This window comes from Vidua macroura, chromosome 18 (assembly GCF_024509145.1).
Source record: "Vidua macroura isolate BioBank_ID:100142 chromosome 18, ASM2450914v1, whole genome shotgun sequence".
In the NCBI taxonomy this organism is placed as follows: domain Eukaryota; kingdom Metazoa; phylum Chordata; class Aves; order Passeriformes; family Viduidae; genus Vidua; species Vidua macroura.
In genome coordinates, this window is record NC_071588.1 from 12,456,774 (window position 1) to 12,477,502 (window position 20,729).

The 20,729-nt window shown below is 55.3% G+C and overlaps 1 protein-coding gene across 1 annotated transcript in view; it reads right to left on the reverse strand.

The window, feature by feature from the left end:
• Nucleotides 1-19,394, reverse strand: part of NOS1 (nitric oxide synthase 1) — a 45,008-nt gene extending 25,614 nt beyond the window's left edge. Inside the window, 5 exon segments of the mRNA XM_053993988.1 lie at nt 429-591; nt 1,444-1,589; nt 2,759-2,887; nt 8,424-8,556; nt 18,670-19,394. Coding sequence (XP_053849963.1) covers nt 429-591; nt 1,444-1,589; nt 2,759-2,887; nt 8,424-8,556; nt 18,670-19,394 — 1,296 coding nt within the window.
• Nucleotides 19,395-20,729: the final 1,335 nt, after the last annotated feature.

Below are 20,729 nucleotides of genomic sequence, written 5' to 3' on the forward strand. Positions count from 1 at the left end.
CTGCCTCGCTCCAGGAAGCAGCAGGAAAGATGTTGGAGCAGGATCTGATATTGGAAAATGTCCCCTGGAGCACCAGCTTCCATTTCAGACACAGCCACTTCGTCTCCCATCCCACGGACACTTTTCCAGCTCCTGCCAGCATCCCAAAGCTGCTGAGGGGAGCTGTGTGTGCTGAACAGCTGCCCCTGGACCTGTGCTGTGCTTCCCAGGTGGTGGAGAGCAGGATTTGCCTCTTCAAAACTCCAGCACACCCTTTGAATTCTCTTGGAATTCTGTGAATTCTCCTGGAGCCACACGGCTGAGGTTGGCGAGGTCTCTGTGTCCTGTGGCTCCAGCAGGTGTCTGACACAGCCAGTGTGATCCCAGTGGAGCTTCCCACAGGCTTCCCAAAGAATCTCCTGGGTGTTTCTGGTGGGATTGGTGCTCACCTGCAGCTTGGACCACTGGATCCTGCCCACGCACCGCGCCGCGTTCCTCCAGGCGTGCTTGGCTCCGTAGATCAGCTCCGTGTCCCGCAGCTGGTAGGTGTCAGTGGCCTCAATCTCCTTGGTCACCTCCTCCAGCCTCTCCATGTGGGCCTTGGAGCCGGATCTGGGAAGGTCGGGAGCAGAGGAGGTGGAGGGTCAGGCGGAGGACAGGGAATGCTGCTGCTCTCCACCTGGAATACCTTGTTCCTACACACACCCACAGGGATTGTGTGGATGCTCATCCCAGCTTTGGGAAAACAGGTGGGCAAGGACCGGGGGGAGAGGACAGCGGCTTGTGCAGAGACACAACAAACACCAGGAATGAAACTCTACCCAAGAAGCAGCTGCTGAAGGAGCACCAGGGCCTCCCCTGCTGTGACTCACACGCGTGGGAGATCAGATCATGGAATCATGGAATGGCCTGGGTTGGAAGGGACATTAAAACCCATCCCGTTCCACCCACTGCCATGGGCAGGGACACCTTCCACTATCCCAGGCTGCTCCAAGCCCCATCCAGCCTGGCCTTGGGCACTGCCAGGGATCCAGGGGCAGCCACAGCTGCTCTGGGCACCCTGTGCCAGGGCCTGCCCACCCTGCCAGGGAACTATTCCTATTTTCCAATATCCCATCCATCCCTGCCCTCTGGCAGTGGGAAGCCGTTCCCTGTGTCCCTTTCCTCCATCCCTTGCCTCAAGTCCCTCTCCATGTATCTTTTTGCCTCCTTCAGGCACCGGAAGGCCACAATGAGGTCACCCCAAAGCTTCTCTTTTCCAGGCTGAACAATCCCAGCTCCCTCAGCCTTTCCTCCCAGCAGAGCTGCTCCATCCCTCTGATCATCCTGGTGCCTCCTCTGGACTGGCTCCAGCAGCTCCAGGTCCCTCCTGTGCTGGGCCCCAGGGTGGAGGCAGCTCTGGGTGACATGTGGGACATCCCGGTGCCAGCAGCAGCCTCGGGCTGTGGCTGAGGCAGCACTCACCTCTTTATGGAGGAGTAGTACTGGTCAATGAAGTCCTTGGCCAGGAGCAGCACCTCCTCCTTGGTCCTGGTGTCCTCTGACTTGCGGATGTGGGGGCTGGGGGTCATCACGGAGCCCATGCAGATCTGCTCCGTGCACGCCGTGGCCTGAGGGGACAGGAGGGAACCGGAATGTTCTGGAGCCACCACGGCACTGCTGGTCACCTGAGCTGGGCTGGGGCAGTCAGTGACCGCCCACACAGAGGGTGCTGCTGTCTGACAAACAGGGACCTTCCCAGCTGGCTGGGGACACTGTGTGGTGACAGCCAGGCCTTGTGCAGTCACCACTTCCCCCTCCTGATCCAGACAATGGAGAGATGGGATTCACACCCCAGCTTGGCATGAAGTCAAATGCTTTTCCTTATTTATCCCAGATGGATTTCCATCGCTCTGATTATTGCACCAGATTTGAAATTCAAACCCTACTGGAGTGTCTCAGGCTGAAAGGTGTAGCTGGGGGTGTGTGCTCTATCCCCATCTGTCAGAGCTGGGGCAGTTCTCTGCTGTTCTTTGGGCAGTTTTTTCTTTATCTCTCCCACAGCCAATCCTCCCTCCAGGAGATCTCTCCTGTTCATGGCCACTGAGTGTCCCTGCATGGCTGAGAAAATTCCATCAGCCCATGGGGAGAGGCTGTGCCCAGGGGAGGAGCCAAGCATTCCTACCTGGATCCAATCTGACCTTGGAACAGCACAGCAGCCTTTGCCCACTGCATTCCCAGAGGAGCAGCTTTCTGCCCCACTGCATTCCCAGAGGAGCAGCTTTCTGCCCCACTGCATTCCCAGAGGAAGCCCAGGCCCATCTCCAGCAGCCCTGGAGCTTCAGAGGAAAACTCCAGCCTTGTCCAGGATCCTGCTCCAGCAGAAGCACAGCTGGCACTGCAGGAGGGCTGAGCCACCATGGAATGGGACTGATGCCACCTCCCTGACACACAGGCTGCCAGGGCATGTTCTCACTCTGGCAGTGGTTGTTTTGTATTACTGCATTTTCTTGTTTAAAATTAAAAAAAAAAAAAAATTCCCTAATAAAAACTGTTATTCCTGCTCCCATATCTTTACCTGAGAGCCCCTAATTTCAAAATTATAATAATTCAGAGGGAAGGGGTTTGCATTTTCCATTTCAAAGGAGGCTCCTGCCCTCCTTAGCAGACACCTGTCTTTTAAACCAAGACATGGAGACAAGACTGAATTCCCCCACTTCTGCATTCCTGGGTAAATCCACCTTGGGAATGGTGCCACCCCCTCAACGATGCTCAGGGAATTTTGGCCAGCTCTACTCACCATGGCAGTCTTGAGGTGCAGGGTGTCGTGGAGCACGGAGCCCGTCTCCCAGTTCTTGATTTTCACAAAGCGAGGGCATTTGGAAGGGCTCCCGTTCTTGGTCGGGGATTGGCGCCCAGCTGGCGGCGGCTGGAAAAGAGGGAGCACCCAGCACAAGGTCAGAACTCACCAGCAAAATGCAGGAAAAGGTCCCAACAACACAGCATCATCCATGGCTGGATGGCTGTGCGTGAATTCCAGGGGTGACACAGCCAGACAAGGTGTGTTATCCCAATATTTGGCATTATTTGGGATCCTACAACGGAGCAGCCGACTCGCAATGGAATAAAGAAGTTGTGTCTGGTTATGGGACAGCCAAACGTGGAAAATGAGTTAAAAACAGAGGTGGAAGTGACTTGGAGAATGTTGTGTTCAAGTTTTTTAGAGGAAGACTCTCCTCCAAAATCTGTGGGATGTGTCTTCCCAAGGAGCATCACCTGCTCAGGTTCTGCAGGTGCCAAGCTCTGCCTGGAAGAACGAAGAGCTGAGCATCAATCTGAGCAAGCCAAAGGCACAGCTCCTCTGATACCAATGCTGATAGCTTGTAGGAATGTGGATGGATAAATTATCCAAGTGGGGGGGGCTGCTGAATCATGAGTAGTTGGATTTCTCCAGCCTCAGCTCCCTGACACTGCCTTGGGATGGGCTCACCCAGCTCTCCTTGAGTTCCGTGCCAGCACGGGGAGAGCCTCAGCCAGCACAGAGCTTGTGAGGAGCAGAACTGGCTACAGGTGCTCCTTTTTGCACATTTTCACGGACAAAACTGCAATTTTCTGCTGTGGCCCTTACTCAAGCACTTAAAGCTCCAAGAGCCATCAGTGTCTGCCAGTGGGGACAGGGCAGTCTGCAACAGCTCTGGGCAGCAGAGCTCTGTCTCCCAGGAGTCAGATCTTCCACAGGGATGTAATTCCATCACTGGAACCACGGCGCTGCTGCTGCAGCTCTCCCGGGAACGCCTGAGAGCGTCCTGGCCAAAGCTGCTGGTGTTTGGCACCACTTCAAGGCTCTGCACAGCAGCTCTGGGCTGGGACTGGGTCTGTCCCTTCCTACAGGAATCCTGGGGCTGGTGTCCCTTTTGAATTAATCTGTTTTTTTTGAAGCTGACGCTGCCTTCAGCAGAGTGTCACCTCCTTTCTGGGGATCCTGGGCTCCTGCCACCCTCACAGCAGCAGCACGAATTTGAAGAAGCAAAGAACCAGCACAGGGTGGGAGAAGCTCCTGGCTCAGGAGGGAAAGCAGCAGGAGGCACACGGATGTCAGAGCAGCCGAGGCTCCAGCTCTGACTGGTTCCCACTTCACCAGAGGATTGCTCTGCTTTCCCAAAGCTCAGAGAGATCAATCCTGGCTGACTCCAAGGCCGAGGCCTGGCTGAGCAGACACCTTTGCATTGCCCTGCCAGCACTGCTGGCCAGACTTTTTGCTCAGTTCTTGTTTCTACCATAAGGCCCAGACTTTTTTTTTTTTTCCCCCTGGAAAACAAGGATTTCAAGCAGCCTGAGGCTCGTGGTGTAATGCCACGCTCTGAAAACATTCTGGGAGCAAGGGACAGAGGCTGGAGGGGAAGGCAGAGATTTACAGCCTGAATCCTCAGCAGGACCTTCTTTAGCCCTTGCAGTTTCCAAAAGCTGCTGCCTGCACCCCTCAGGCTGTGCTGCCGTGGATCTCTGACATTCCTCATGCCACAAATCCCATGATTTTCCCAAGTGTCAAAGTCTGCCCCTTGAAGCCAAATGTCCACACACCACATTTCAGCCTCCTCTTTGCATGTTGCAGAAACTGAATAGAAAACCTCATGCAGAGCTCAAACCCAGCAGTAAATATGAACGTCCTCGATGTAGTCCTGGAAAAACACTATTTTTAAGCTCATTTTTTTTCAATTTTGAGGAGTCCAGCCTGAATCACGGCAGTGGCAGCTCCTGGTCATTTTTTTCCCCTGCTTGTTTTACTCTTTCAAGAGAATTGAATCATTCTTCAGTCACCAACAGCTTCCTGTGCTCCCTGACCCACCCTGAGGACCAAAGGGGACAATCTGCCACCTTCCCTCTGTGCTTGATTGCTCAGAGCAGCTCCCTGAGATGGGCAAAATGTGCTGAAACCAGCTCAGAAATGCAACCAAAACCAATCCTCACCTGCAGCTCCACCTGCCAGACAGAAACCGGGAGCACCAGGCAGGGAGTGTTGATTGCACCCAGCACTTTTTAATGGGAGTTTTGATCTCCTGACAAGGTGTGCTGCTAAAATACTTCTTGCTGGAGCAGGTACGGCCTCAAAACGTGCTGGGAATGCAGATGAAGCAATATCCCCATCCTCGGAGCAAGTGGGGGGGACGCAAGACTCAAAAATCTGGCAAAATCTGAGCCTTCAGACCTGCAGTTCCTGCCCTTTCCCTGCCCTGGGGACAGAGGACACTGCCACCAGGGGATGACAAAGGGGCAGAACTTCACTGAGGGTTGGTGCTTTTCTGCCTGCAGATGTTCTGCCTCAAACCCCCTCAAAGCTGCTGCCTTCCCATTGGTCTTTTCCCTGCAGGAACTGGGCAAGCTGGAATCTTGGAGTCACAGAGGCATTAAGGTCGGGAAAGGTCTCCGAGGTGGTGGATCCCAACCTTTGAGTGAGCACCAGGCTGTCAGCCAGAGCAGAGCACCGAGTGTCATTTCTTGGACACTTCCAGGGATCAACGGGACCCCGTTAATCTGTCCCAGTGCCTGACAACTCTCACTGGGAGAGGGCCACGGAGCAGAGGGATGCTGAACCCTGGGATAGCGGCCAGGCTGGAGCAGAGGTGTCAGCTCTGAGAGCCACATCCCGGAGCAGCTGTGGAGAGAGAGAGAACCCAGGGCAGCCCGGGAAGGAGCCGTGTTTGAGTTCGTGTGTGTGTGTGTGTGTGTGTGTGTGTGTGTGTGTGTGTGTGTGCTGAAACCGGAGCCAAACATTCCCCGCCGCTCCGCCAGGGAGGCTGCGTGAGATCTTTTCATGTTTTAATTAGGCAGCTGGGACATCGGTGACTCAGGAGAGGGACAAGACAACTGCGGCAGCCGGGGCGCACACGCGTTATGCAAACAGCTTGTGCCAGAGTGTGCCGGCACTTTGCGGCTCCCGAGCTGTCTGCTCCCGCAGGCCCTGCCCTGGGGGCTCCCTGGGGACACGGTGACAGCGGACAGCTCCCGTCCTGGGCTCTGCAGGTGCTCACCCTGCGGTGGGAGCGCTCGGCTGAGTCGCATCGGGGCGAGGGCAGCAGCAGCAGCAGCAGCCGGGTCGTGGATTTATCTCCGTGCTGACATTTCCGTCCAGACTGCACCAGCCCCGCTCGGCTCAGAGCGTGTCCCCTGCCTTGGCACAGCCGCAAATCAGCCTCACAAGCTGCTCTGAGTCGCTTCCCCTGAGAGCCACACGGGCACAGAGGCCCCGGCTGCCCTCGGGCTGCTCACAAATCAGTCCCTGCGGAGTGAAGCAGGACCCGGCGCAGCCACGGCATCCTCAGGGTTAGGGCCAGGGGGATTGGGCTCCTGGGAAACCAGCAAAAAACGCCGTGTGGTTTTGTAAAAAATAACAGAGGGACGGGGATCGATGCCCAGCGGGGCTTTCAGCACCTTATTACGAGCCTCAGTGAGCATTCGCCACCTGGCCAAGTGAATCCACCCAATCCCGCTTCAAAAAGAACGAGGTAAGTTCCCACTTGGCTTGACTTTCCCCTGTGCTAATAGTATTTATTGCTGCTTGAAAGAAGTTCAGCTGCCTTGACTGCACACAGCCCCGAGGAATGGCTGGGGGAAAAACCAGACTGCTTCCAGAAAAGCAGGCGTAAGGATTCAGGGATAAGAAGGATAAAAAGAAAGCTGTGCATCCAGTGGAAAAAAAAAATAATAAAGAGTTTAATAGCAGCTTAAGACTGGCGGTTTTGGCAGCCCCAGCACAGAGAGAAATTAAGCTCTGCACACAGAAGGTTATAAAGTGCTTATAGTAACAGACACGGACACGCACGGGGCTTAGCAAAGGAGGCAGGAAGACAGAGTCTCTGCAGAGCTGGGGCAAAGGGAGCAGCACTGACCTGTCCCGGGCTCAGGATTCCACGGGCTGTGGGACGTGGGGCTGCCCAGGGCCATCCCCCAGCGGCTGCTGCAGCTCAGGGGTGCTGCCACTGGCGTGGGGTGACACCCAGCCCGAGGCTGGCTGTGCTGCCGGGACACCTGGCCACGGTTCTGAGGTGAGGGAGGCTGGAAATGCACCCAGCCAGGCTGGCTACAGCCCTGCAGCGTGGCCAGGGCTATCCCAGTGCCCTGTGTGGCCATCAGCACCAGCTCAGAGGGTCTCGTGTGTCCCTCATGGGTCTCCGGCACTGCCAGGCTGCAAAAGTGGGTGGGAACATCATTGCATGCAGGATTGCCAGGAGAAATGCACCCAGTTCTGGGGCCCAGCTCAGGAGGGACCTGGAACTGCTGGAGAGAGTCCAGAGGAGGCACCAGAGCTGCTCCAAGGGAACCCCTCTGCTCTGGAGCTGTGGCTGCCCCTGGATCCCTGGCAGTGCCCAAGGCCAGGTTGGACACTGGGGCTTGGAGCAGCCTGGGACAGTGGGAGGTGTCCCTGCTCATGGCAGGGGTGGCACTGGGTGATCCTCTGGGAATCTCTGTGATCTTCAGACCACCCATCCCTCTGCTCTGGAGCCAGGCTGGGAGAGCTGGGGGTGCTCACCTGGAGAGGAGAAGGCTCCAGGGACACCTCAGAGCCCCTTGCAGGGCCTAAAGGGGCTCCAGGAGAGCTGGAGAGGGACTGGGGACAAAGGATGGAGGGACAGGACACAGGGAATGGCTTCCCAGTGCCAGAGGGCAGGGATGGATGGGATATTGGGAAGGAATTGTTCCCTGGCACGGTGGGCAGGCCCTGGCACAGGGTGCCCAGAGCAGCTGTGGCTGCCCCTGGATCCCTGGCAGTGCCCAAGGCCAGGCTGGACACTGGGGCTTGGAGCAGCCTGGGACAGTGGAAGGTGTCCCTGCCCATGGCTGGGAGGTGATCTCCAGTCTGGTCCCCCAGGTCCTGCCCTGGATAATCCCATCAGGGAGATCCTTTTGCCCAAGCACTGGCAGAGCTCACGCACGTCGTGTTTTCCCCGAGGTGATCTTGGTGGCCTGGCAGGGTCTGCCTGACGTCTCTGGCTCTGCTACAAACGTGGAGTTAATCTCCTCTTGGCAAGGAAGCCTGAGAATTTATGGCCGTGGAGTGTGAGGAGATGAAAAGGCACCGTGGAAGGCATTATCTGAAGTGCTCTATTGAATTACCATCAGATGAATCCAAACGACTTTAATGATGCAGCTTGGCCTTGTGCCACCGAAAGGGATCACATTCCCCAGGGAGGCCTCGGCGTCCTGCTCCCTGGCTGGGCTCCCATCCCACGTCAGCCCTTGCATGAGGAGCATCATTCTCCAGTGACCTCCATTCCCTGCCTGAACCGCAGCCGCTTCAGCTCCTGGCCCAAACAGGCTCTGGGATCCATCAGCTCCAGCTTGTGGGGTCACACGCTGTCCCCGCAGGTTCTCTGCGCTCTGAGAACCCTCCGGGATGGGTCACATTCCCACAAACCCAGGGAATTTTGGTTTTCCCACCCACAGCAGCCCCAGCCATGGCCTCTTACCTGCTCTGCTTCGGAGTAGGGGTTGTTCAGGACCACGGGGACGTTGCTCTTCCCCCACAGGTCCCCCAGGACACGATCGTTCTCCATCCGAGCCGGCAAAGCTTTCTGGGGGTTGTTCTCCCCTTCCCTGAAACTGAAGGGTTAAAAACCTTTCGGGGTGCTGGCACCACGGGCACAGCTCCTGCCCCAGCTGCTTCCCACAGGAGTCAAAACTTGGCCACTGCCCCGTGGGAAGGGAGGAAAGGCAGAGCCTCGGCCAGGGCGATGAATCACTGAGGTGAGGACAACCCAAACTCCATGGGAGCTCCATCTCAGAGCCACAGGAATGCCCTGGCCCCACACTGGCTCTACAGCAGAGCCTCTGCACCCCAAAACCCCAGCTGGAACCCTGGGAAAACAAGCATGGAGAGGGGGAAAGGAGGCTGGAGAAGCTCGTGGCAGAAGGAGTTTGCAGAGCAGCTCCGTGTTCGTGAGCAGGGAAGAGGAAAAAAAAAAAAGCCCAGAACAAACAGGAGGCTCCCAGGAGCTCTCCCTCCTCTCCCTGACCTTTGCAGATGCTGGGAGTGGAAGTGATTTCAGCCAAGCAAACTGAGGGATTGCCCCTGGAACTGCTGGGGATGAGGGAGGGCTGGGCACTGGGGACAGCCCAGCGCTGGCTGCCCCGGCCCACGCGGTGACACCGGAGTAGCTCAGGTGTAGCTCAGGGGTAGCTCAGGGGTAGTTCAGGGGTAGCTCAGGGGTAGCTCAGGTGTAGCTCAGGGGTAGCTCAGGGGTAGCTCAGGGGTAGCTCAGGGGTAGCTCAGGTGTAGCTCAGGTGCACCACACACCTTTTGGGATGTGGGACAGGCTCTGAAATGCCACCAGAGCTGATGCAAAACCTCTCCTCACCAAGGAGAAAACAAACGGGGTTCAGAGAGGTGACATTCAGGCAGGCAGGGGTGGCACCTCTGTCACCAGCACCACCAAGGCCACCAGGGAAGGGGCTCCTGGGTTGGGCTGAGCAGGGGCACGGGTCAGGATGGGCACAGGCACTGAGGAAAAGCCCTCTGGAATTGTTTTGCTCCTCCTGTCAGTCCTTAAAAGCCTTCCAGGTGCCACTGAATCAATAATGAGAATTCTCATTAACGGTGGCAGGGTTTGGGCACTGACCAAAGTAGGACACTTGCACCCAAGGCATAAATCAAAGCAACAGGATGCTTCTGATTCAATTTCAGGAAGACAAATAAATACAAATAAATTCAGTTTCACAGTCCTTGAACTCCTTTAGCTTAAGGAAAAGACTTCATTTAAAGAGCATCTCCCTGTGCTTTTTCTGTCATTTTTCTGCTTTTACAGAATCATGCTCAGCTGCCAAAATATTTCCCGGGGCTCTGGCCGCCTTCCAAACATTGGAAAGTGGCCACCTTGGTGCAAGTGGGGAGGCACAGGTGCCTAAGGGCCGTTTTTGCTGGGATTTCTGTGCCCCTCCAGGCCATGAAAGCTGTTCCCTGGTGACCTGGCTCCTAGGAGGATGTGAAAGGGTTTCAATCAGATAAAAGTGAAAGGGTTTCAATCAGATAAAACAAAGCTTTTAAGAAACCCCACCCGCAGCACCTCAGCCAAAGGCAACAGATCCCAATCTCCGCTGCAGGGGGTGGTGATCCACACAGATCCCAGAATCCACAGGGATCCCGGGGACAGGGACAGCCACGAGCTGCACAACCCCTCTGTGCCCAATCCAGAGGGCAAGCTCAGGCTCTCCTGCCCAGTCTGCCTCCCTCCCAGTAATCCCCAGCAGGCAGGCAGGGAATTAGCAGGATGGAACCACAGCTGGCCTGGCTGTCCCCTCGGAGCCAGGCCCAGCTGTTAAATCTCCATTTAACAGCTCTCATTCCCACGGCTGCACATCCCTGCCCTCCTGCCCTGATCCCATCCTGCCAGGGGACGTGTGGGAAATGGATTTGTGGAGAATTCTCCAAGCCTGACAGAAGGCCCACACAGTGAGCATCTGTATGCAAACCTTGAGATAAGAAATGCCATGGAATAGGGCAGACATTGCTGGGAGAGAAATGGAGCTAGAAACAAGTTTCAAAGATGGCCTTGCAAATAAGACTGGATACTTTGGAGAAATGGAACTATGAAAGGTGCATTGTAGTGGGACTCACAAAGAGTAATTTTGGATTATTAGCTTTAAGGCATCTACAGCATGGTGTGGCTAAAGCTGATAGGCCAGGAAACACTTACAGTGTTTTGTAATTAGGAAATAGTTGGCTTCTGATAGTGATGGTGTGAATTGTTACACCTGTATTGTCTCACCCTTCTCACCAGACTGAAAATGGAATAAAAGTTTTTAAAATGCTTCTCAGTTGCCCCATCTCTGGGTCAGGAAAGGGCTTAATCCGACAGGGACACTGAGCCAGGTCAGCACAGGGGCATTGAGGTCCTGAAGTCACCTCCAGCAGCTGACAAGCCTCAGCTGCTCCTCACATCGGGCCCAAAATCCAGACAGAAGCACTGAATCCATAAGGAAGAGATCCCTTGGCTCTCCTGGAACTTGGGACTTCACAGAAGGAACCCGTTGGAAAACCACGGGGCCTCTCCAGGAGAAGTTTGGGATCAGCCAGAGATCCCACAGGTACCTCCAAAAGGGTGCTGGTACCTGAGAAGGGTCTGCAGGGCCAGTGCCAGCACGAGGGAAGCTTGGAGAGGGATCCATCCATCGGCAGCAGCAGCTGGAGGCCTTGGAATGTGGGATCTCATTGTGGGATCTCATCAGCAAAGCCATAAATGTTGGCAGCTGGAGAAATCCCAGATGTCAAATGAAGCTGGGTATTAATTTGGGTGGTTTGGGATTTCCAGGTCCTTCTGGAGCAGGGATTGCTCCCATTCCTTGGCCTCGAGCACCGCCTGGCAGCGAGGTGCCCCGTGCTGAGGGACAGGGACATCCAGGTGGGAATTACCGGGATGCTCCACCTCCCTTGCATGCCTGCAGGTGTGGCAGGAGCGGGATTCGTGCTGCTCTTCCCCACGGGTTCACGGCTGCATGAGCCTGGCACTGAGGGGCTGACCCTGCTGGGAAAGCACAGCCAGGCGTGGCTGTGACAAAGCCACCAGAGTGACCTGGGGGTGTTCCTGGTGCTGTGCCTGGCCAGGGGCTGCCCTGAGCCAGTGCAACCTCCCCCGGATGAGGCTGCCCAGAAGGATCCGGCTCTGTCTTTTTGGAGAGAGGCAGGGAGAGAAAAGCCCATTCAGAGCAGCCAGAGCCTCACCCCAGTCCGAGCACAGATGGGGGAAGAAAAATAAAAACCATCAATTGCTTCATTTCACAAATATTTCCTGCCCTCGCTTGTAAGGGCCTTGTTTGCGAGCTGGGACTGGAACAGGATTTTTGGGATGAGTTATTTTCCTCTCTTGCCGTGGCTGCTGCAGCCCCCAGAGGCACAGGGTGACCTGTGAGGATGTCACTCACAGCTCGAGGAGGCTGAGGGGACAGCCACAACTCTGTGTCCGAGCTCAGCCCCTGGGTAATGTTCCCAAAAGGATTTTATCAAAATCAAAATCAAAAGATATTCTGGTGGGCACTGGGGGGGGGGGCACAGCTCCCTCGAGGGAGCCAGGCTGGACATCCCCAGGGATCTGCCTTGGGAGAGCCACAGGGAGACAGGAGCTGGCTCCTCTTTTTGGAGAACTGCAGGCCAGGTTGGACACTGGGGCTGGGAGCAGCCTGGGATAGCAGAAGGTGTCCCTGCCCATGGCAGGGGTGGAACAGGATGAGCTTTAAGGTCTCTTCCAACCCAAACCATTCCATGAGATGTTTTTAATCCCCACTTCGATGTCTTTGAGGAACTGGAAGCAATGCTGAAGGTGGAGGCCATCGGTTGGATGAACTCTCCCAAAAGCCAGATCCAGGATCCAGGCATCCCTCTCTGACCACTCCCAGATCCATCACACACTCTTGGCCAGATCTCTTGGATCCAGAGAGATCCAAACCCCTGTTTGAGGGTTTTTTCTGATCTGAAAGCCAAATTTGATACTTTAAAAAGGAAAGAGGAATCCTGCCCTCCCCCACTGGTGCCAGGCAGAGCCTGGGATGCTGCCTCCCCTTGGAAAGAGCATCTGGCTGTTTGGAGAAATGAGAGGCACCACTGTTTTCTTTTGACTAATTTGATGATGTTGCAGTGCTCCGAGAGATGAGGCAGAAGGGAAGTTGCTGAGACAGCCCTTTCAGAAATTTCTCCAAAGCTTTTCCAAAAAGAAATTAAAGGGGGGAAAAAAAGAGCGAAAGGGAAGTTTGTCAGTTTGTCACTCGGCTCCTTTGAATTTCCTTGGCAGAAGGATCTCTCTGACTTCCCAGGCAGGGAGCAGAGGCAGCCCTGGCTGCTGCCACCCCGGGCTGGATGGATGATAAGGATGGCAGTGCCCACACCTCTGGTGACAGCTCTGGTGACACTGATAACATCACCCTGTGCTGTGACCAGGGCTTCTTCCTTCTCCTGGAAAACCTGAGCCTGGGGCTGCGTGGGAAGCTCAAACCTCAGGAGAGAAATTCCTTCTTCTTAGCTCATTCCCTGATGTTTCCTCGGGAATTGCTGCACTTGCAGCGCTTCTCCTTCTGGTGCTTGGGGCTGGGATAAGCAGCTCTTGCCTCACCTTTCTTTTGCCCCATGGAAAACCACATTCCAGAGGGGCAGGGCAGCCTCAGAAATCAAAATTCCCTAATTTAATTAATTTAATTAAATTAATTTAATTAAAATCAAAATGCTTCCTTCCCTGGGGCAGTTGGAAAATGTGCTGGTTGCAGGCTGGAGGGTTCAGCAAGGTCTGGACAAGAGCAGAGGGAGAGGGATGGGGCAGGAGAAGGGATTTGCAGGGCACAGAGGATGGAGCAGAGCTCGGGAAGGAGGTGGGAATTTGGGAGAAGGAATAACTCCAAAGCCTGGGATGCACTCCCTGGAGAGGCAGCAGGGATGGTGGGAACTGCGGGGTGATCCAAGCAAGGAACAAGTGGGAGAGGGGATCTGGCACAGCACGGAAGCAGGAGGACAAAAGCCTCAGGAAGAACCTGTGGAATGATCTGGAGAAGATCCTGCGGCCTCAGAAAGTCAGGAATGTGCCCAGCGCTGGGATCAGGGACTAATGAGCCGAGCAAGCTGCAGCCTCAGGGAGTCTGTGAAATATGAGGCTGGCAAATGCCTTTGAGGAGGCACTGACACGGAAAGACCTGGGAACAGATCCAAGCAATCCCAAAGTCCCACCAGCACGGCTCAAAATTCAACCAGCACCGAGCTGCAGCGGCTCCTGCCCCTTCCCAGCCTCTCCCAGCGAGCACCTGCAGGATCCCAGCCTGGGCAGAGGCAGGAAGGAGCTCAGGTGTGCTGGGAGTCACACGTGGATCTCCTGCGGGGTCACACCTGGGCCAGGTGATCTGCTGGGATCACACACGGGGACAAGGGCTGGGCACGCCAGGGCACACTGGGAGCAGCACACAGGGATGAGCCCGGGGCTGGGGAGGAATACGGGATCTATTTGGGGGGAATATGGGATGTATTTGGGCAGAATATAGGACATATTTGGGGGAATATTTGGGCGAATATGGGATGTATTAGGGGGCAATATGGGATATATCTGGGGACAATATGGGATATATTTGGCCAGAATAGGGGATACATTTGGGGGGAATATGGGATACATTTGGGCAATATGGGATATATTTGAGTGGAACATGGGGTATATTTGGAGGAATATGGGATACATTTGGGGCAATATGGGATATATTTGGGGACAATATGGGATATATTTGGGAAGAATATGGGATATATTTGGGGGAAATATGGGATATATTTGGGGACAATATGGGATATATTCAGGTGAAATATGGGATATATTTGGGTGGAGTATGGGATATATTTGAGGGGAATATGGGATATATTTGGGGACAATACGGGATATATCTGGGGACAATATGCAGTATATTTGGGGTAGAATACAGGATATATTTGGGTGGAATATGGGATATATTTGGGTGGAATATGGGGTATATTGGGGAGAGTATGGGATATATTTGGGGGAAGATGGGATATATTTGGGAGGAATATGGGATATATATTTGAGGACAATATGGGGTATATTTGGGGGGAATATGGGATATGGGATATATTTGGGGGAATATGGGATATATTTGGGGGGAATATGGGATATATTTAGGTGGAATATGGAATATGGGATATATCTGGGGACAATATGGGATATATTTGGGGTGGAATACAGGATATATTTGGGTGGAATATGGGATATATTTGGGTGGAGTATGTGGTTTCCAGGCACAAAATGCCTCTCTGGATCAGTGAGGGAGGAGAGTGATGAGGAAGAAGCCTCGGCCAGGGGAGCAGGAGAAGGATATTCCCTGCCAGAGCTCCCTGCATCCATTTCCAGAATGGCACAAATGTGGAAATTCCAGGGAACCTTCTCCTTTCTGAGGTTTTAAAGTTTTGTGTCCAAGTGCAGCAGAATGAAGACAGATCAGAAATGCAAATGAAATGTTTTGAGCAACACAAAGAGATTTTGGCAGTCCTGAGGACAGTGGAAGGAAGAGAATTTTCTCTTCAGGAACTGTAAAATTATGGGGTTTGTTCCAAGGCAAGCTGGAGCCTGAAACCTTGAAACCTTTCCTGAACTGAATTCCTGCTCTCAGCACACTTCTCTCTCTCGGGGCTGCTGCTTGGACTGAAACTGCCATGTTTCCATCATGCTGCTCATGTCATGGAAGAGACCTGGGAAGGAAAATAAACCCTGGCAACTCAGTGGGGAGGGGGGGAAGAAGGAGGGAAGATGGGACCTGACAATCTCCCCAGAGCTCTGAGGGAAAAACAGACCTGGGTTTGCTGGCAGGGAGTGAATCAAACTCTATTTTTGCTTCCTAGCCCACGGTGAGCCTCATGGCAGAAATGCCAGCTCTCATCATACCTTGAGCCCCACATCTGTGCTCCCTTTTCTGACTGCAGATGGCCTGAGCCGTGGTCATGGCCACTCCATGGACACACCCCGAGGGCACACGGTGGGGGGAGAAGCCAGCAAGGAGAATTCCCGTGGGGAATGCAGACCGTGGTGGCAGGGGATGGAGAGGAACTGATTGTGTCCCCAAAGCAAACTTAGGATCAATCAATCAACCAATCAATCACAAGATGGATTGGAAAGGATCTTAAAGAACATCCAGTGCCACCCCCTGCCCTGGCCAGGGACACCTTCCACTGTCCCAGCCTGCTCCAAGCCCTGTCCAGCCTGGCCTTGGGCACTGCCAGGGATCCAGGGGCAGCCACAGCTGCTCTGGGCACCCTGTGCCAGGGCCTGCCCACCCTCCAGGGAACAATTCCTGCCCAATATCCCACCTAACCCTGCCCATTTTGAATCCATTCCCCTTATCCTGTCCCTCCATGCTCCTGTAAGAAGTCTCTCTCCATCTTTCTTGTAGGCTCCCTTCCAGCTTTCCTTGGAAGTAACTCTGGAGAGAGGAGCTGGAAGCCCAAAGCACCAGGTGTAGTTCCAATTGTTTTTGCCAAAGCCCATCTTGAGCAAGAAGTTTTTGGCTCCCTGTGGGCAAGCTCAGCCTTGTGCCATTCCCTTTGCCCTGGGAATGCTGTCACAGCTCCCTGAGCTGGATCGGCTCCGACAAAGCGCCCCGGGCTGGGAAGGTCAGCACCAGGCAAAGAGGGGACAGAACAGGATCCATCCCAAACCCGTCATCTCCAGCTGGATCTACACCAAACAGGCCAGGCTGGAGGTGTCCAGCTCAACCTTGAGCCAGGTTTTGCACCCTCCTGGCTGTAGGCAGAGCTCAATTCCTGCGCTATTCCTGCCCGGAGAAGTCAGGGCCGAGCTGCATCCATCTGATAAGGCTCACTGGAGCTCTTCTGGCATTTCCTTGGCATCGACCAGCACTCTCCCCAGATATCCACTCCCCATTATTCCCTGACCCTTCTGCACTTCTCCTGCCATCCAAGAAAACTTGGAGTGCAGGAGACCTTCAGGATGCCCCGGTTCTGTGTGAGCCAAGCCGAGGAGATGAATCATCCCCAGCCCAATCCCACGGAAATGCCCTCTGCCCTGCACAGCAGCTCCTGACAGCTTCTCCCTGCAGTGAATCTTTCAACTCTGCTCCAGCCTGGGTCTTTTCCCTCACACCGAGTCCTTCCACAAGAGCTTTTCATCAAGCAGGAGAATTTGACTGAAAAGTGGATTTTAATCCCCAAGGTGTAGAGATTACAAAGATTTTTTTTTTTAATTAGGATATTGAAAACAAAATATTGAGATTTTGATGAAGTCCCCGCTTTACTGCTTCAAGGTCCTTTAGTTTAAGTGAAATCAAAGTGAAATCAAAGCATTTCTGTTTAATCTCTGAATAAAAGAGACTCCTCAGAGTAGAATCACGTTTTTCATCCTCCCCACAGCTGGAGCAAAATTTCCTTGGAGATCCTGCAGCCGGTGGGATGGGGGACATGGTTTGAAGGGTGAAGCTGCCCATGTTCAATCCCAATGTTTGGGATTGTGTCCTCTGGGGGCTTTGCTGGGCTGCGACCCCCAAGTCCCTGAGCTAAACCAGAGGGGATTTTGAAGTCCCCCCCTGCACATTTTGTATCCAGTCCTGACCCTTTCAATGTCTCAATTCTTCAACCAGGCTCTCCCAGGATGGGATTAAAACATGCACAGTCCAGAGAGGTTTTTGGAGAGCGTCCTGAGCCTGGGGGGTTAAATCACTTCCCATTGCACAGCAAATTTCTGAATTTTCCAAATCCCAAGAATTCCCAAGTGAACAAGACCTGGAGAGTAGCTGTGCTGGGGAGGGGGTGGCAGGAAGGACTCCCAGACACCGGCACCGAGCCCAGCAGATATTTTTTTCTCTCTGACTCAGTGTGAGCACCCTAACAAGCCTTGAGTACCGTGTCCTCCACAGGAAACAGGAATAAATTGGGAGAGCAGAAACGACATGAAAACAACTGAAAATAAAACAAGGAAGGTGGAAAACACAGAGGGTGTGGGTGGGATTGGGGTGGGAGCGAGCGGGAGCTCAGCCTTGGCGGGGAGCCCATGGGGGGGACCCCGCTGTGGCTCTCCCCTCTTGTTTCTGATAAAGAAAAATTAACACAATGTTTTCCTTTTCCTAAGAAGTGTCTACAGCAAGAGAACCTGAAATTACAGAGAACTTGGAATTACAGATCTTTCCGTGGCCGAGCCACAGATCTGCAGCTCCAGCAAACCCTCGGGGCTGCTCCAGCCAGTCAATAAGTGAGGGCAGCCACAACCTGCCGCAGCACTTGGCACTGCTAAAATGTGTTTGGGGACCTGGGGAAAAGCAACAGGGAAAGGCAACCCAACAGTGTTAATGAACGGTCAGGAGGAGAGGGAGATGGGACTGAAAAAAAACCAGTTGCAAACGACAGCTCTGGAAAGCAGGAAGGGCCCCGGGGAGCTGCCCCGGCTCCGGAGCGGTACGCTACAGCTCAGGGAGACGCTGAGGAAAATCGGGAGCTGTCCCACTTCCCCCTCCCCAACAGGACGTGGGACAAGCGTTGTTCACGTCCCCACCCATGCACACAAGTCCTGAAATAGTGATCTGGCTCACTAGGAGCAGGGGCAGATCCATCCTGGCATTTCCACAAGGACTGGCCATGCCGAGCTGTCGACAGAAAACATCTCCCCCCTTCCCACCAGGCTGGTCCCACTGCCCTCGGCCTGTCCTGGCTTCAGATGGAGCTGGACTGGGGCTTTCCTCCCCTCTCCCAAAAGGTTTGGAAGCTCATTTCTCCTGGGAAGCACCGTGCCCTGTTGGTCCGACCTTCCTGCCTCCTCTCCCGTTAAAGCGGATTTCAACCAGAGAGCTCTAAGGCAGGACCACAAAGACAGAAATACCACGGCAGGTAGGGAAACTGAGGCACAGGATTTTGCTTCAACTTAAAACAAATGGAACTGAGAACATGGAGCAGAGATTTAGCCCAGCTCAGCCTGTGATCCACCACATCACACAGCTCAGCTTTCCGTGAGACGTTATTCCTGATCTCCCCAATTTCCCACGCTTACATCTTTCTTCCACAATCTTCTCCCAACTTTTCATCTTCCCCTCACCGACCACTTCCCCATTTTTCTCATCCCTTCCTCTCCATCTCCACCCTGCTGTGCCAGGCAGCAGCCAGCTGTGGAGAGGCGCTCACCGACACCTCGGGGAGCCAAAACCAGCACATTCCGCCAAAGGTAAAAAATGTATTTAGCGACCTACCAGTCCACCTGGACTTCTATATCCCGTGTCTCTACCTTGGAGGGCGCATCTCCATCGCTGTCCTTACTGCTGCTCTTCAGCAGGTCCAGGACGGGCTCGATCTCTTTGAGCAGCTCGTTGTCTTCCACGCCGCCGTTGAGACAGGAGTGACCACAAGCCCCGTCCTTGTCCTTGCCCTTGCCGGCGTCCGGCCCTTTGCTGCCGGGAACGACGCCGTTAACGTGGACCATGGGCTGCACCTCCTTCCCCATTTCCCTGGTCCACAGCGATCCCATGGCTGCTGGCAGTGGCTGCTCTTTGCCGGGAACGCTTGGGTTGGACAAGTCAACCGCCTTCGGAGCCGGGCACAGGGGTCTGGTGACACGGACGGTTTTGGGCGTCCCGTCGCCCGTAAAAGTGGTCTCCAGGTGAGTGGTGAAGCCCTCGGGGCCGCGCAGGATGAGGACCACGTAGGTCTCGGAGGCGATGCTTCTCAGGATCTCCAGCGCCGTCTCATAGCTCATGTCCACCAGGGGCCTGCCATTGACGGCTAGAATGATGTCCCCAGCCTGGATGAGGCCACTCTGCTCGGCGGCCCCGCCCCGGATCAGGTCCGAGATGATGACGGGCGGTTTGCTGACGCGCTCCTTCACCAGGAAGCCGAGGCCGCCCACCTTGCGCTTGAAGAGCCTCACCGAGATGACGTTGGGCTGGATCTGCTGCACGCTGAACACATTCTCTTCCATGGCAGCCCCCTCCTCCAGCCCGCTCTCCAGGACCTCAACACCCGCTGGGCGCAGGGGAATTCGCTGTCCGAGGCGCTTCCCAACGCCGGGGTGGGAAGAGGCAACTCTGGCTTTTAAGGAGCTGGACTCACTGGAAAACTCCCCTGGGCTTCGGCTGCCGAGGGGCTTCCTGCGGCATGCTCGGTGGCACTGCCCTCCGAACAGCAGAAAACCGGGAATGTCACCCCTGGGAAGCCAGGCTAGGAGCAGGGCGGGCAGGGCTGGGCATCGCCTCGAGTGGCAAACATTCCAGCTTCCAGTCAGCCGCTGGTCCCGCGCCGGGCACAGAGGGGGAGGCAGCCCGCTCGCTTCACCGGCATCCCCGCCGACGGTGCGCGGGCTTCTTTATCTGGAAAGGAGGGGGAAAACCAACAAAGGAGGGAGATAAGTGAGGCAGGGCAGGCGCAAGTGCCTGCTGAGCACGGGGCTGGGCACGCCACAGGCACCCCGTCCCCACAGATGTCACCCCCCCGGGCTGCGTTTGGGAGCCAGGCTGCAGCCTCGCAGCTCTCCGGGCTTTGTTTCCTCCACCTCCCCCTGCGAAAATCGGCACCATCTGTTCGGCGGGGGCCGCGGGGGGAGCGGGGAGCCCTGGCAGGGCAGCGCTGGGCAGGGCAGCGCTGGGCCCGGCTCGGGCGCTGCCCGCTCTGCCCCACCCTGCAGGGCTCGCACACCCCGCGGGGCTCGGCCGTGGCTCCTGCCGGCTCGGGATCCCCTCTCCACGTGTTCTCCAGAGCATCCCACAAGCTGCTGGGTGAGAAGCAGACAGGGGACGGGCAGCCCCGCCCGGGAGGAAACCTGTTCCGGAGGTGCTGTCACTCCGAGGTGGCTCCAGGAGCAGCAGCCACGAGCACAACGAGGGGACAGAAGAGGCCGCTCAGCTCCCCTTCCCCCGAGTTAGGAAAACACTTCCAAAGGCAACTGCTTTTAAGGCTGGCTGCAGGGATCACCGCTCAGCTCCTCCTCTCCCCATGTTTCCAGCCTGGCACGGGGAGAAGGAGGCGACGCTCGCCCTCCCCCGAGCCCAGCCCTGCCATCGGGCTGCGAACTGCTCCCGCACCAGCTGCTTCAGCGGAGGGGAACCATCGCCCGGAGAGCGCCGCGGAGCTCATCCCGCCCTCGGGGGAGCCTCGTGCAGCTGGGCACGGCTGGAACAGCCCTCGCAGGGTTCGGGGAGTCACAGCCCATTGGCTCCTGATGGGACCCTTGTTCTTACAAGCCACGCTTGGCTTCTGTCACTTCTGCTCCCAAAGCCTCCCCGCGCTCCCCTCGCGTTTCTCAGATGCTCTGGAGAAT